The 16,395-nt window shown below is 36.1% G+C and overlaps 2 protein-coding genes across 8 annotated transcripts; one reads left to right on the forward strand and one right to left on the reverse strand.

Moving 5' to 3' along the window:
• The first annotated feature begins 503 nt into the window (after positions 1-503).
• Positions 504-5,686, forward strand: LOC112461900 (dolichyl-diphosphooligosaccharide--protein glycosyltransferase subunit STT3A). 7 transcript variants are annotated; one of them, XM_025027319.1, is made up of 12 exons: positions 504-741; positions 1,385-1,547; positions 1,645-1,812; positions 1,899-2,059; positions 2,150-2,539; positions 2,643-2,796; positions 2,892-3,130; positions 3,260-3,424; positions 3,540-3,728; positions 3,952-4,171; positions 4,548-4,736; positions 4,820-4,965. In XM_025027319.1, exons 2-12 carry the CDS (start codon positions 1,451-1,453, stop codon positions 4,963-4,965), a joined length of 2,118 nt encoding a protein of 705 aa, XP_024883087.1. In that variant the 5' UTR covers positions 504-741; positions 1,385-1,450. The 7 variants fall into 7 exon arrangements, with proteins under 7 accessions (XP_024883087.1, XP_024883086.1, XP_024883089.1 ...); XM_025027318.1 differs by having other exon boundaries at positions 504-734; XM_025027321.1 differs by having other exon boundaries at positions 504-724.
• On the reverse strand, positions 5,678-13,561 carry LOC112461899 (tyrosine-protein phosphatase non-receptor type 23). Its single transcript, XM_025027317.1, has 15 exons — positions 13,315-13,561; positions 12,879-13,081; positions 12,436-12,758; positions 12,228-12,340; positions 11,726-12,111; positions 11,164-11,511; positions 10,832-11,055; positions 10,413-10,645; positions 8,176-10,330; positions 7,548-8,089; positions 7,142-7,420; positions 6,826-7,010; positions 6,444-6,745; positions 6,206-6,361; positions 5,678-6,087 (listed from the first exon to the last, which is right to left on the reverse strand). The coding sequence occupies exons 1-15, from the start codon at positions 13,399-13,401 to the stop codon at positions 5,960-5,962; spliced, it is 5,664 nt and encodes a 1,887-aa protein (XP_024883085.1). The 5' UTR covers positions 13,402-13,561; the 3' UTR covers positions 5,678-5,959.
• Between the last annotated feature and the right edge of the window lie 2,834 nt (positions 13,562-16,395).

Below are 16,395 nucleotides of genomic sequence, written 5' to 3' on the forward strand. Positions count from 1 at the left end.
GTTTACGCGAGCGTTACTTCTGTAGTAACTTACGATAATTCCTTCGATCGTGTAAACGGGATTTTCCTTCGCGTAAACGGGATTTTGTAGTAACTTATATAATTTACTCCGATAATTTACTCCGCGTAAACGAGTGATATATCGTAAGTTACTACAGAAGTAACGCTCGCGTAAACGTAGTATCAATCTAGAAGATCTCTCTAAAGTTCTTGGAACTTTAATGACATTTTTTTAGCGAATTAAAATTTTTTAAGATTTTGCGTATTTTTTTAGAGAATTTAGATTTTTAACATTTTTATTAGTATTTCTTATTGAAAGAAAAAGGAGGAAATATAAAAGACATACACTGTAATTAAAAAAAAATCATCTATGCGATTAATGCGGCAGTTCAGTGGATTTAATTTAATATCCATAGATCATCATAGATGACGCTAAATATCACGACTCACGTGCACAATCCGTTTGATCGTCTTTCGATAGCGCGGATCATAATCCATGGCTTTTTCTTTTGGAGTATACTTCAGTATACTGTCTGGCGTTTCTTTAATTAATAATTTAAATGGCCCCGTTGTGTTTATACATTTGTTGTATAAAGTAATTTTGTAAGTTTCTCTAAAACTTTCGGAAGCGATTGACGCGTCGCTTAGGCGTATACACTGATACACGATACGGAAGAGTAAAATATGCGAATCGACGTGTCGCATGTCGCATATGTCACCGGCCGGTAATTTTGTGTACGTGGTCAGTGGATGGATCTACCCGGCGTTGTTTGCGAATGCATTTGCGTTGTTAGATGCCAGCGTAGGACGCGTTTAGATGCCCGAAAATTAGGCACCGGACACGTCTATATTCCAGAACGGAGACGCTCGTCGCTCGTTAACTCGCTGGGCGTTTTTCCCAGTGCCAGTGCGATTATAACCTCCTCCGAGTAGTAACGGGCATGTGCTCGGGCTGCATGCGAGCTGAATATGAAACTACCTGTTATCGTCCCTTAAAAACTAGACTTGTCTGTTTGTCTGCGTCTTACGTTAGACAAGGGGGTCTGTTTTCTATTGTTGAACCGTTCAGCACCAATTTAGAGTTTATCTTCTTCCGTTTGTTCTTTTTCGAAGAACTTTCTGAACTGGTGAGTTACTAGGACAATAAGTTAGAATGAAACAAAATATACTTGTCTCACTCTAACTTATTGTTTACTAGTTCGGGAAGTTTTTTTAAAAAGAACAAACGGCTTTTTTCTTCTTCCAATGTGGAGTAAAAAAGATAAATTCTGAACTAGTGCAGCCAGTTCAGCAACAGAAAACAGAGGCAAGACCTCCCTAGTTGACAACAGTACACAAATGTACATGGAAAGAAACGATTTAAAGGAGCCTTGATTTGTTTGCAGATTGATGCTGTGAGAGACTTGGGATTTATTTGATTTGAAATTGCTGTGGGTTTCTCCGGCATCGACATGGTGACGTTAATGAAGACGAGGGGTCTGCGCATGACGGCGCAGAAGCAAGAGACACTTTTGAAACTAACTGTGCTTTCCTTAGCAGCAATTTTATGTACGTTTATAATTACCTTTGTACTTTGATTTGTTGGATATCGAAAATGTTGATTAGTCGTATTCAATTATTCTTATGTTACAATTTTTTTTTCCAGCCTTTGCAACGCGTTTGTTCTCGGTACTAAGATTTGAAAGTGTCATTCATGAATTCGATCCGTACTTCAATTATCGCACTACAAAGTATTTAGCTGAAAATGGGTTCTACAGCTTCCACAATTGGTTCGACGATCGCGTTTGGTATCCGCTTGGCAGGATAATAGGAGGTACTGATGATATGCTAACAAATTTTAACGTAAATTCTCTCAGAAAAGAAAGAGAAATATTAATATTTTTACAATGAATTTTGCAGGAACTATATATCCTGGTTTGATGATAACTTCAGCAGCATTGTATCGTATTTCATGGTTACTGAATATCACGCTAGATATACGCAACATTTGTGTCTTCCTTGCTCCATTGTTTTCAAGTTTAACAACAATTATCACCTATCTGCTTACCAAAGAATTAAAGGTACCGTTTATATCTTGACTGGTAATGTGGTATCTTTTTTGAAGCAGAGGTGCACAGCGGCATTCTACCATGTTTATTTTACCTTTTTAGGATTCCGCATCAGGTTTATTCGCAGCCGCAATGATCGCAATTGTACCTGGTTATATATCTCGGTCAGTTGCAGGTTCTTATGATAATGAAGGCATAGCGATCTTTTGTATGCTATTCACATACTACATGTGGATTAAAGCTGTGAAAACAGGAGCGATATGTTGGTCCACGTGCGCTGCATTGGCCTACTTCTATATGGTGTCTTCGTGGGGCGGATATGTCTTTCTGATTAATTTGATTCCGTTGCACGTGCTGACGTTGATGGTGACTGGCAGATTTTCCCACAGGATATACATCGCGTACAGCATTTTGTATTGCTTAGGAACCATTTTGTCTATGCAGATCTCATTTGTCGGTTTTCAACCAGTTCAGAGTTCCGAGCACATGCTTGTAAGTTGCGATGACACTTTTGAGGCACCATTAAAAAATTGGATGTCAGCATTTAACATAAAATTTTATGCACAATTTTATTTATTTCATTCGTTTTTCACAGGCATTGGGCGTTTTCGGCCTTTGTCAAATACACGCATTAGTCGATTATTTGCGGAGTAAATTGTCCCAAAAAGAGTTTGAGATATTATTCCGTGCTCTGCTTGCTGTAGTGGTTACAGCGTCGTGCCTAGTCGGTGGTATTTTAACCATCACAGGTACTGATCTTGTATTTTTTAATTCATTATATATGTTAAATGTATTATTTCATTCACGACATATTCCCTTGTGTGCATTGGTTATTTTTTTTAAGGAAAAATATCACCATGGACTGGACGCTTTTATTCTCTGCTCGATCCATCTTATGCAAAAAATCATATTCCAATAATTGCTTCAGTTTCGGAACATCAGCCAACATCGTGGAGTTCCTTCTACTTTGATCTGCAAATACTTGTATTTTTGTTCCCATCAGGCTTATACTTCTGTTTCTCTAAATTAACAGACTCGAACATTTTCTTAATTTTGTATGGGGTTACCAGTTTATATTTTGCAGTAAGTAAAAATATATAAGTTTGCAATTTTAAATATATATACACACTTAAAGTATATATACACTTTTACATATTTACTTTCATGTTTATTGGTATTATATTTAAATAGTACGTATTTAATATTTTTTAGGGAGTGATGGTACGTTTGATGTTAGTACTTGCTCCAGTAATGTGTATTTTGGGTGGAATTGGGGCATCTTCTCTATTAGTTACTTACATGAAGCAAGTTGAAAGTGGAAAAGTTGTCGATAAGAAAGCCAAGAAATTTGAAAATAATTATATCTTGAGGAGTGAGGTAAGTTAGAGGAATTTCTAATATTTCGAAAAAAATATGCCTAAAGATACGACAGTTAGACACAGGAAAAGTAACATTAAGTTGAGAACGTATAGAAATAAAAACATATTTTCAGATTGCCTCATTTTTCATCGTAGTAATGTCTATACTCTTCCTGTCTTATACCTTTCACTGCACGTGGGTTACAGCAGAAGCTTATAGCTCGCCTAGTATTGTATTGTCTGCACGGTCACCTGACGGTGGACGGATGATTTTTGACGATTTTAGAGAAGCATATTACTGGCTGCGTATGAATACACCTGAGGTAAGCGTTATTAGTCACTTTTTTTAGACGCAAATTATTAAACATCTGGATTATAATTATAAATTCAAGTATTCATCTAAAATATAGATATAAATAGATAATATATGGCACAGCAATTTGTGCTAGAAAATTTAAAAAGGAAAGAAAACTACTGCGACTTGAAACGGAAAGAAAATATTTAAGGAAACATTAAAACAAATCATATGTTCCACCTTCTTTTCAGAATGCTAAAATAATGTCTTGGTGGGATTATGGGTATCAGATAACTGCGATGGCAAATCGTACTATTTTAGTAGACAATAACACATGGAATAATACGCACATATCAAGAGTCGGCCAGGCAATGGCTAGTTCTGAAGAAAAGGCTTACGAGATTATGAGAGAATTAGATGTCAACTATGTCCTTGTGATTTTTGGAGGACTTACTGGCTACTCATCAGATGGTAAATATACGGAGTTTTCCAGCAAGCGACACAAGTTGACACAAACATCATTCTGTCTTTCTTTTTTGGCAATGAGTAACAAAGACAAAACGACACTTGTGTCAATTATCTCAACATTTTCCTATTAGTTTAGTTCCCAACATAGATTGTTCTCAAAACGAGTTAACAATTTATTTTGTTTCTTTACTCATAAATCAAAGTGTGCTCGACAGGATCAGGATCAAACACACAATCCGCTGACTACGAGTCGACCACTCTCGTTACTTAAATATTTAGACTGTTATAACAAGCAGATGAAAATTGTTTAGATTTATTCTGAAAATTCTTATATATATTGTTAACAATTACTATCTTAATTATTATGTATTTTGATTAGATATAAATAAGTTCCTATGGATGGTGCGCATTGGTGGCAGTACAGAAAAAGGGAAATCCATAACCGAGTGGGATTATTATAATTCCGCGGGCGAATTTCGAGTGGATAAAGAAGGATCTCCAATTTTGCTCAATTGTCTCATGTACAAAATGTGCTATTACAGATTTGGCCAAGTCTACACTGAAGGCGGTAAGACTTTTTGCTCTATCAAAACATTCAAAACTATAGGTCAGTTTTGTAAGGATTATTGTATCATTGAACTGTTTAAACAGGTAAACCTTCAGGTTACGACAGAGTAAGGAACATGGAGATTGGAAACAAGGATTTTGAATTGAATACATTGGAGGAAGCATATACGACGGAACATTGGCTTGTACGAATTTATAAAGTGAAAGATCTACGAAACAGGGGGGTTTAAAGTATTCTGATACCGGCATTTGCATAGATAAAAATCTATTGCCATAACGTTATAAATCTTTTGATATTAATGTTCACTTATGTATGAGTTTCGCGACAGTCACTGCGGAAATTAATACAAATACATGTATTATTTCTCCTTGCATTGTAACTGAAATTTTTATAAACGAAATGTCGTGAAGATGAAGAAAATAGCATAAATATAAATATCGCTATGCGCAATTTATTAGAATTTTGAAAAATATACGTTTAGCATATATTTCGGCGGCGTCCTTAAAAATCATACATAATATTATGGATAACATGACTATTAGAATACTACATTTATTCATGAACAAATTTAGCATATGCCTGCTTTAAATATAGAAGAGAGCGTTTCTCTATAATAAATATTTCGCATTCAGTGCGCTATATATTATCGAATGATTATATCGTCTAAAGTATCTTCGTTATCTACGAATGAATTATGTTCGAAATGAATATGTTAAAAAGTTTATATTATATTTATAATAATTTCTCATGGAAACAGGTATAGTCAGGAATATTTAAATTATATTGAAGCGCTAAGTAAATACAGTTATGTTATATTTACCCAATTAATCATACATTACAGCCTAAATATATCGAAATATAAATGAAGCAATGCAATTAGATTGCATTGTTTAAGCCAATTGAAATGTATAAACATAAAAAAGGAATACAAGTAGGAGGCATGTGTTTTATATTTTTTATTCTATATATTTAACAGACAGTAAAACTGTTAAAACTTAAGGATTAGCACACAAATACTTGAATAAATGTCTTTTATTTCAAGGCTAATTTAGATGCATTGTGTTACTCTATAATTCCATATTACAACATTATTTATACAAGCTATCTTAAAAATTCTTGCTCGATACTTTTATCAATCACTTTAACAAAGATAGGAATGCCTATTTCGTTTAAATAATCGTTTAAAGCTGCATAGTGGAATTTATATTCCTAGCGTTGTGTGATTATCTCCTGATAGACCACAAAGGATCCAATTGACTCAAGGGATCGATGACTCTGCCATTAGATTTTTCTTGTGACGATGAACTTTTACTCGACGTGCTGTCGCTTGTTAAAATTGTTTGTGTTTTTCCTAAAATAAAGAAAATTAGAGAATTCTAAAAAGAATGAAGTAACTAATGTTCAGCAAATTATTTGGTTGAAATTTATATTACAATTTACAATTTATAATATGTATGATAAGTGCATACCTGATTGCTCAGAATCAGGACGCTGCATTCCCATGCCGAGATTATGAAGAAAATCGTCCGAAGGATGGCATTGTAACTTTCGCGATGTTTTCTCTTTGTTCCCTCTGAATCCATCCAAATTCTCAAACGTAGCTCGAGTGGATGATAAAATACCGCCTAAGACAAAACGGAGGATATTATTATTATTATATTATTGGATTATTTCTTTAAAGATATCATGACAAATTATTTTTCTTACGTTTCATTAAAATATCTTGAGCGTGGTACAATACTAGTCTGTATGCGAATAACAATGATTCCTTATTTACGACTTGTTTGCGACATTTCGCAAGGCCTTTAAAAACCAGCGGTACATCTACGATTCCACAGGCAGCTCGTATGTGACACACAGTCGCAGCAGCCACTAAAAACAGACTGCTCAACGAACCGCCGTCTAAACAATGTACTATTACGGGCTTGGGAGAACAACGTCTTAATGCCTGCTCTGTCATCACATCGCTTGAAAATGCAAGTATAGCCCCGGGACTACTCGGAAAACCACTGGAAAAGTCAGACATGTTAACCGCTGTATGTGCCGCTGTATATACTTTTTAAATATTTCAATTACGGAGTTAACTTACTTTGAAGGCCACACAAGAAATTGCATGTGTACAATGACTCTCTCAGCTTTCTTTTTATTATGTTGAATAGAAAGAGTTCTTTGAATATAAGTTGTATGGTTAACTATCTTTTTTAGTGAAATAGTAAAATTTCCAATGTCTAAGGTGTCTTCTTCACTTATGGGCCAATATAACTCTCCATTCAGCTACCAAAAAAATGTATATTATTAGAATATGTATTTTACTGAAAAGTTTTATTATATTTTTTATTATGATATGTATATATATATATATATATATATATATATATATATATATATTATTTCTATGTACAAACCTGAGCATCAGATGCCAAGCATGCAATAACTTCACTTTCTTGTTCCCAGACCATCGTCCAAAAAACATTTAATTTATCTGCTAAAGGTGCTTGAGTTATAATAAATGCTGTGGGTATCCACTGCGTGATTTCCATGATATGAGATGCATTTATGTATGACGAAACATCCGATGACGATATTTGCACCCGTGTCGTGTCGTATGGAATACAATCAATAGTTCGATTTTCGGACGAATGAGCTAATGCTACAGTGCTCGACTGTTTTCCATTTTCTCGTTCCTAAAAGAGAAAAGAGGATTTAAGTAAACTTAAACGTACTCACGTATATTCTTAAAATTATATTCCTCAGTTGAGCATAAGATATATGTGGTTGATAGAATATTAATAAAATTTATTTTCAACTTACTTCGAAGTCCTGAACTTCTTTCCATTTAATATCAAGATTCGTGGCTCCACTTAAAGTTTTTACGAGTAAACTATCTACGAATTTTTCATATTTCTCAACGTTATTAATAAACTTTTGTAGCGCTGCTGGTTCTCCTAGAGGATCTTTCTTCGGTTGAACGTCATTGTACCATGTATCCCATACGATTTGCAAGTTTTCATGATCACTTTTATCTTCAGTAGAAGCTGTGGTTTCTTGTTCAGTTTTACAGAATTTGTCTTGCTCGCCTTTTTCTGTCTTGTTACTGCCTTCCGCAGTATTGTCTGTTGTCGCCTCCTCTTTTTTCTGTACTGAAAGTGGCCGCACTTCTGGCACTAGAGGCGCATGGTTTATAGTAATGTCGAGGTCGGAAAGAAGATCAACGTTCGATTGCGCTTCCTCGGACTTGGTCGTGAGCTTCATCGGATTAGCACTTGTCGTTGTGTTCGTTCCATTGTTGACGGCTTGCATATATGTTTGATTATAATTGGTGTGAGTTTCAGGTCTCGTTGCGGCCGAAGCAGCTGAAACAAAATTACTTGAAATGATAAAATGACTCTTTATGCCTAAGAAAATATAATAACGATATTACGGGTAATACGTAACGTACCTGGACCCTGCATTTGAAGACCGTAAGGTGTGGTATAGTATACTGTATCGTTTCCTGATGGAGACTGATAAACTTGATTGTATTGCGAGGATGGCGTTTGACTAACTACAGCATTATTGCCCGCGTTCGTATATCTTGCATTTGTCTCCTGCTGCTGATAAGTAGCCGTAACATCGGAGGATGTTACCGAAACCGTTGCCTTTAATGTTTGAGAAGTCGGTGTACCTTGGGGATTAGACACGTAAGTGTAGCCTTGCGCTTGATTAGCAGGATTATACGTGTACGCCATTGTATTAGTTCCGTGTGTGCCTTGGATATAGGCGTAATTTTGACCCTGCGTATAATTTGGATATTGCACGTATCCCGAATAAGGAGCCTGCTGCGAATATTGATACGATTGCGAGTAACTCTGCACCGTCGTCGGTTTCGCGTGACTCTGTATTATTTCCGAGCCACTCGAGCTATTTATATAGGCGTACGTGCTGGACGTATCTCCGGGTAGTATGCTGGTCTGTTCGTACGGCGCACCAGTAGCGCCATGCTGATAATTCTGATAATTACTTGGATAATTCGAAGCGACGGCGTTCATCGGCATCTGCGTGCCGTACGCGGCATACGTTTTATCCGTGTAATTCTGTTTACTCGGTTCTGTACCGGCTTGCTGCGGATACTGGACAGGATTAACGCCATGTAAACTCGAAGAGTACGACACCGGGACTTCGTTTGTTGACGATACAGAATGTACAGACTGATTGCTCGCACTCGGTTGCTGCGATTGCATATATTGAGTCGGAGGAACGACAGCTGTGTCGTACGTGCCTTGAGTATACGGGACTCGCTGGGCTTGTAGTTCCGCCGGATTGTAATACGTGGTATTCTGATAGGTTTGCGGATATGCGATTTCGGTGTGAGCAGTCTGAGGGAGTGAATAGTTTTGCGTCAATGTATTGTCCTTTGCTGGCATCGTTTGCTGAGAACCAGCAGCGTTCTGACCACCGTGAAACATCTCTTGATTTAAAGTCGTCTGCTGTGGATTATCATATTGCTGAGCTTGTTGCATAATGCTGTAAGAAGCTTGCCCTTGACCATCTGTCGACACGGTGCTGCTCACTGCTGCGGCTCCAATCGTCGAGACGGGCATTTGCGGTACTGGCTGGACGTGCATGGATGTCTCAGCTGTTCCGCTTTTAACTTTCTCTTGATTGGGAACATACGGCGTTGCAATGTTATAACTATTATAACCCGTTGGAGACTGATAAGCGTCATACTGCAAAGCAGTATTAGAAACATTGTAGTTAGAAGAGATGTCGCGGAATTTATCTTGTCCGGATGCGGGCAGAGCTTGCCCGTTAGGTAGATAGGAACTGACAGGATATTGTACACTCGAATTAGATACGTCCGCAGTTGGCGTGGATAGAGCTGGTTGCTGATAAACGTTCGTAGTATTCGTAGCGGTCGGCAAGTAGCTCTGACTTAAGATGCTATTAGCAACCGGATTTTCATAATAAGTCTGTGTACCGTACGGATATGGAGAGCTTGTTCTATAATCAGCGTACGTTGCGGGGTAATAATGTTGCGACGACTTCACAGCCGAGGACGAAATTTCCGACACGGGTATCGTACTTGGAGATGGAATTACATTTTTGTTTCCCATTTCAGTTGCCAATGACTTCGAATCCATTTGCATCGATGCGACGTGCCCTTTGTATAAGTTGTAATATGGATTTTGATAACCGGTGCCACCTTCCACTCTGCTGTTCAAATAATCCTTTAGCTTCAGACCATTACCAGATCGAGGACGTCCCTGATCGTAAGTCGACGGTATTGCCACGTCGGTCTTCTCATATGCGTTTTTATTGTCCTGAGCAAGTATCTGTTCGCGTTCTTCTTCTTGTACCTTGCATGTACTTTTAACTCGCTGTAATAGCTTCGAGACATTTATTTCTAATTTTCTGTAGAATTCTAAGCCTTTGCTCGATTTCGCTAACAAATCCTCGTACGCGTCATAAGAATTGATTAAAGAAGAGATGGTCATTTCTCTACGCTTCAATACTTCCTCTACATTTTTACGTACATTTGCAGTCTGTGCATATGCGTCCGTTAAAGCCGCCAATATATTATCTTGAGCAGCAAGATTTTGTTCTATCAAGTTCACCTGTAATCCGATATTAAGCTTTTTTTTATTCAATCGTTACATATTAAAAGATATGAAATTATTCGCGTGAAATTTTACTGACCAAACTTTGATGCTTGCTAAGCTGGTCCGTAAACAAACGATCTAGAGAGACAGATTCAGACGTAGCTGTGACTAGTAAACGTGTTAAATCGTCTTGGACAATTTGATCCCGTAATTTAGTAAGCAAATCAAGTCTCTGCATTCGCATCTCGTCTACTTTATTTAATACACGTTTTAGCTCTTTAGTATGTAGTTTCTCTAATTCTTTAGTTTGTGATTTTTCCGAACCTTGATCTAAAAACATTGAAAGAATAAATTCATACTAAATTCAAAGTCAATAAGTTATTTAAAATATTATAATTATTTTATTGTTATTATATTAATAATATATATTATTCTACATAGAAAATTACGTATATATATGTATATATATATATATATATATATATATATATATATATATATATATATGAAAATTACCTGCAAAGTATGTGTTTGGTGAAGGAATTTGGGCCATTAAATCAGCTATTGGCTGCGCTAAAATTTTTAAATTCTTTACATGCATTGTTATTGCTTTATGGAGGGCTTGATTACTCTCAGAAGCTTTATTGTGAGCTTCCTCATATTTTTTAGCTTCTCTAGTTAGATCTGTTGCTACTATCGATGGTGGTCTTTTGCCTACTGCATCTTGATATTGCTTTTCCCTACAAAAAAATTAAATTTGTTAATGATATTTTCTAACTACTATGAAATAGTTAATAACATTAGAAGCTTAAAACTTTTAACAAAAGTAAAAGATGATTAACTCATACTTTTGTTCCTCGTCCAACAAAAATTTTGATATTTCCTTTAGTACTTTCTCAACATCTTGGCTTGTTTCAGATAATTTTCCCATAATATCTACTAAATCTTGAATAACATGCTGTTTTGCATTAAGCGCAGCACATCGTTCGAGCAATTCTTCCGGCAGAGGTAAGCATTCCCATTCTGAACCTTGTGCATCAGGATCCCATAAATTCATGTGTTCCAGCTTCAAGGAAGTAAGATAAGTATTAAGATATTGATCTTTTTCGTCAATTTTTGCTCCAATAAAACGCAATATTTTGGCTTTTTCCTCTGAATAAAGAGAATTAGCTTCGTGTACTTTCATAGGAACAAATCTGTGAAACAACATATACATATTAAACTCATATAAAAGGAATAAGTTATGAATAATGGAAAAAATCTACAAAAGGAAAAAATTATAACAGGAAGAAGATAATAATTTTGTCACTTATATTAATTTAATAATCAAATCTTTAACCTATTATCTTAATTTAATAATAAAAAATTAAATTGTGTTAAAAAAAGGTGTTAAGTACAAAATAAAATTACCTTGCAAATATATCTGGTCCTGATACCTCTGGGTCATTTATATCAAACGATATTCCTTTAACTAAAGACGCGCCTTTCACTGTAGGAAGGCTTTCTTTTTCAGGCACTTCTTCGTGATAAATAAAGTCGTTTTCATTTTTAGCGGCCTTTCTCTTCCCTTCGATTACATCATTGGTAAACGTGAGCGACTCTTCCACTGCAGCTTTTTCCTCCTTAACGTTTGCGAAATCGTAGATCGTGTGTGCTTCATTAAGGGATGCTAACGCAGCATTATAAAAAGCTACTCGTTCTCCCATCTTCCTTTGTTCCTCTGCAGCAAGGCCTTGATAAAGATACGTCACGGCCATATGATACGCTTTTTTAAACTTGACATACCGTTTCCAGCTCTGCAAAAGTTTAGATTATTTGACTTATAATTTTACCGAGCTCAAAAAAAAGTAATATTTCAGGCTCACAAGAATATGTAAACTAATTGAAGTACGTAAACTATAATTCAACTCACCTTATAAATTTTGTTACCCACAGTATCGGATATAGTTCCATCTTCAGCTCCGCCTTGGTCCAACGTGGTTAGGGCCATAGTAAAGTAATCTACTATTTGCTTTGCAACTTTTGCTGCGTAACACAAACATCTTGTACACAATGATGGACAGAACTAAACCACAGTTACTATAACAATCGATATGAAACTGATAGCTGATGAAACATACCTACAATTGTCGGCTTACGATTATCCAGCATGCTCTTTTCCAATATGCATTCTTGAGCTTGCGCTAAGGAAAGCTGAAGCATAAAGGTCATTAATTCCGGCGACAGGTCAATACCAGACGGCTGGGGAAAACTGTTCTTCAGGTGTTCGAAAGCCCACGCCGCGCATTGGAAATGAGTACACGCCATCTTCATTCCATCCGCACTGTTTCTTTCGGTCCGCGCGCCCAGCTGGGTGTGCATTGCTCCAATATTGTATAAAATCGATATTATCTCGAAACGGATGCTACTCAATGAACACACCAGACTTGCATAGGCATCTCTCCTAAAAAATAAAGCATTGTATGATTTAACAGGAACAGATACAAATTCATGTACAATTAGATTATAAATATTAAATAATTAAGTATGTACAGGGTATAATGGAAAATATAGGATTTCATACCATGTAAACGTGACTGCCGCAGGGCCATCCTTGTGCATGGGAAATCTGCTTTGAAGAAAATGCAACTGGCAATAATACTTCTTCAGTAGCGCGCATCCAGCCATGTCGCCTGGTGGTCTAACCGCCATCGAGCGTAAACTCTCCAATTGATGTATCTCATTGGTGTACGACTCAGGGTCCTCGTTGTAAAAATCTTGTATGTACTGTAAGAAAAAAAAAAAAAAAAAAAAAAAAAAAAAACAAAGTAGATGATGTACAGGGAAAGCAAAAGGGACGCAGAGACGTCCGAGAGACGACTGTAGTGTCAAGTAATTGCTCTTGTCACTTCGACATCCCGTGCAAAAACGGCGGATTTGCGACGTGTCGCGAAATGCAGGCTGAACTAATTAGATATAAAGGGGAAAGAAAAGAGATAGACTGGCGTGAGGGTTCGTACCTGTTTGAGCTTCGGCCCAAAAGTGGTCGGCTCCGGACTGACTTTCAGCTGAAACCATATCATCGGCAACCTCGGCACTGCCTCCATGTCGGCTTAGCGCTTTCGTCGCTCCTCACTTTGTCGTACTCGCCAAACGCTGACGGTCGATCATCTGTCAAACTCTTCGGAGGTGGATCCAAGATCGAGAACATGCACCACTCGCGCTGTCACGTATGTACATACATGCATATGCATACTACATATACGAGATACGAGATACGAGCGCGTATGAGCAGAGGGTAGAGATCCTCATAGCGTTTTTCTTTGGCAGAACTGGTGCGCACTCAGTGCACATTAAAGCCGTTGTACACAAATCAACGTAATGTGTATGTTTAATATAAACGGGTTAAATCATGAAATCCTCAATATTCTTTATTGCACTATTTGGTAAAATATGTACTGGGTATTTTATCAGTCAAAATATTTGCATTTTACTTTAAATATTAGAGATTAAATCAGTGTACAACGGCCTTAATGTGCACTGAGTGCGCACCAGTTCTGCCAATGAAAAACGCTATCAAGTGAGATTGGACACCGTCGACCGTCCGCCATATTGTTCAGGACACCTATGGCGCGCTTTCCAAAAATGTTTAAATCAATTTAGTATCTATATAGTTTATTAAACGTATAGAAAATAAATTTAACTGAAAATCCATATATATTTATATTAATAGTTTAAAGAAAATCTGATTTTTGGAAAAATCCACTTTTAAAAAAGGCGTGTTACCTGAGTGAATTTCGTTTGTATCGTAAAATTGAAGCCACCTTTTCCGCGATGCCGATTGGCTATCTCGATTGATTGCCGCGCCGCGTAGCTTGCTTCCATCGCGGAGTGTGGCGAGCGATTGACTCAAACGATTTTCGAGATAAAAAAAAACCACTTTTTTTATTTTCTTTTTTTTTAATAGTAAAATTTAAAATTAATAAATGGTGATTTTTTTTCTAATTCTTAGAAGTAAAAGGGATGAAAAAACACTTTCATTATGAATCTCAGGTGGAAAGCCGATTTTTAAGAACAGAAATAAAACTATAATCATTTTTTTACCGTGTTATTTAAAAGTGTCCACCGCCAAACTTTGTCAGAAAATGTCTTCTATACTCCTTTACACTCAGGAATTTTTTCATTTTTTTTGAAGTGGTGGAACATTATGAATTTATTTTTTTCATAATGTTCCACTACTTCAAAAAAAATGAAAAAATTCCTGAGTGTAAAGGAGTATAACTAATTTTTTTTTCAAAATCTTGCGTTTGAACGCATTAAAACTTTTATACTGCTAGAGAAATATATAGAAAATAATTTTTCAACTGAAAAAACAACTTACTTACACAAATATTTAAAAAATTAAGAAATGCATTACTTCAAAAAATAAAGGACATTAAAAATTTTTGAATTGACGTTAAAAATTTTTTTTCACGCAAAAATTCATAGAAATAAAAAAATATAATGTTTCTGTACTATTGGCAATAATTTTATACCGTTAATAAATAAAAATGAAAATTTTTATTTGATAAGTTATACTATATTATTTATTTTTAACAATACATATTATCAATTATTTACATTCAATGAAATGATTTCACATTAAATATATATAAAAAAGCTAATCCTAGAGATCTTCCCCCCAGAGAATCCCAGAAAAATAAGAATTTTTATTTTTATTTATTAACGTTATAAATAATAAGTTATACTATATTATTTATTTTTAACAATACGTATCATCAATTATTTACATTCAATGAAATGATTTCACATTAGATATATATAAAAAAGTTAATCCCAGAGATCTTCCTCCCAGAGAATCCCAGAGAAATAAGAATTTTTATTTTTATTTATTAACGGTATAAAATTATTGCCAGGGTTATGAAATTTCTGAGTTTAGGTGATAGATTCGCTCTTCCTATCAACCCAAAAGATAAAATGGACCGCGTACGGACAACTGTAGACATAATCAAGAATTTTGAATGTAATGTCCTTAATTGATGCTCAAATAAACGTTGACGCTCACATATTTGATGCTATTTCGCCTTCTACCGATAAAGTTGGTCACGTGACCAGTTTTGACTCCCAAATCAAGCGTCGAGCGTCAGCATGAAAAAGGTCATCATTCTCCCGAGGAATTTCGTACAGGTAGGAAGTCTTGTGCTCCGCGCGCGTCCGTCACCGTGTTTCGTGCTGTTTTCGGAACGCGCTCGTTTCGGTGATTAACATTTCTGCTTCCTCATTTCGCGGGCCAGAGCCGCGGGAATAATCGCTACGCGAGTACGCTCCGTCGTCGTGTATGTTCAACAATTTACGAGCGTATGCGGTATTTGTCGGAATGAACGCGAATCGCTCACTCGAGACGTCGAAGCGAAGGTACGTATGACAATTGTGAACGATTTGCAGTTTTGCTGTGATAATCGCGGGTGATAGTCGCTCGTCCCGCCATATGTCAGCGTTTGCTTCGGGAGTGCCGTTCAAATAATCAGACTAAAGGACTTTTTTAAACGGGAGTGCCGTACAGTATCGCGCGAGAAAGACTTTTACTGAAATTAGTCCGCGCGCGATTGTAGTTTATTATCCGCGAGTGTTTCTCGCGAGTGTTCTGTGCGGTGAGAGGAGGAGGTCTGAGAGAGACATCGGGCACCGGTGGAGCAACCTTGGGGTGAGTATCATCTCTTATCTGCATAACAATTCTTTTCCATTTATTTAGATTGTTTTATCTCGATAAGTTAAAAATAATTAGAAAAAGAGAAATTATGTAAAATTTTACTTTTGTAAAGATCTTTTTCCGTAAATAGATAATTGTATTGCTAAATATTTTATTGAAAGACAAATTAGAGGCGTGTAAGAATTATCTTTTAAAATATTGATCATTTTAAACGCTTCTTTAATTTGAATTTTATGTTTGTAATGTACAGTATCATCGTAGCTACGTGAATAACTCCGCCTGTTGCGCATTGGGTTAATCATTGTAAGTCAAGAAATTTTTTTTACTGAGGTAATGAATCTATGATTATATATATATATATATATATATATATATATATATATATATATAT

Source organism: Temnothorax curvispinosus, unplaced genomic scaffold (assembly GCF_003070985.1).
Source record: "Temnothorax curvispinosus isolate PA1 unplaced genomic scaffold, ASM307098v1 QBEX01011875.1, whole genome shotgun sequence".
Lineage (NCBI taxonomy): Eukaryota > Metazoa > Arthropoda > Insecta > Hymenoptera > Formicidae > Temnothorax > Temnothorax curvispinosus.

Bases quoted from the DNA above. Each gene is read 5' to 3' on its own strand.
- LOC112461899 (XM_025027317.1), bottom strand. From the start codon at position 13,401: ATGGAGGCAGTGCCGAGGTTGCCGATGATATGGTTTCAGCTGAAAGTC. The intron at 7,011-7,141 runs GTTTGTACATAG...TTTTTTTGGTAG, and splicing joins GCTTGGCATCTGATGCTCAG to CTGAATGGAGAGTTATATTG. The intron at 6,088-6,205 runs GTATGCACTTAT...TCTTTATTTTAG, and splicing joins TCCTGATTCTGAGCAATCAG to GAAAAACACAAACAATTTTA.
- LOC112461900 (XM_025027319.1), top strand. From the start codon at position 1,451: ATGGTGACGTTAATGAAGACGAGGGGTCTGCGCATGACGGCGCAGAAG. The intron at 2,060-2,149 runs GTACCGTTTATA...TTACCTTTTTAG, and splicing joins TGCTTACCAAAGAATTAAAG to GATTCCGCATCAGGTTTATT. The intron at 2,540-2,642 runs GTAAGTTGCGAT...CGTTTTTCACAG, and splicing joins AGAGTTCCGAGCACATGCTT to GCATTGGGCGTTTTCGGCCT.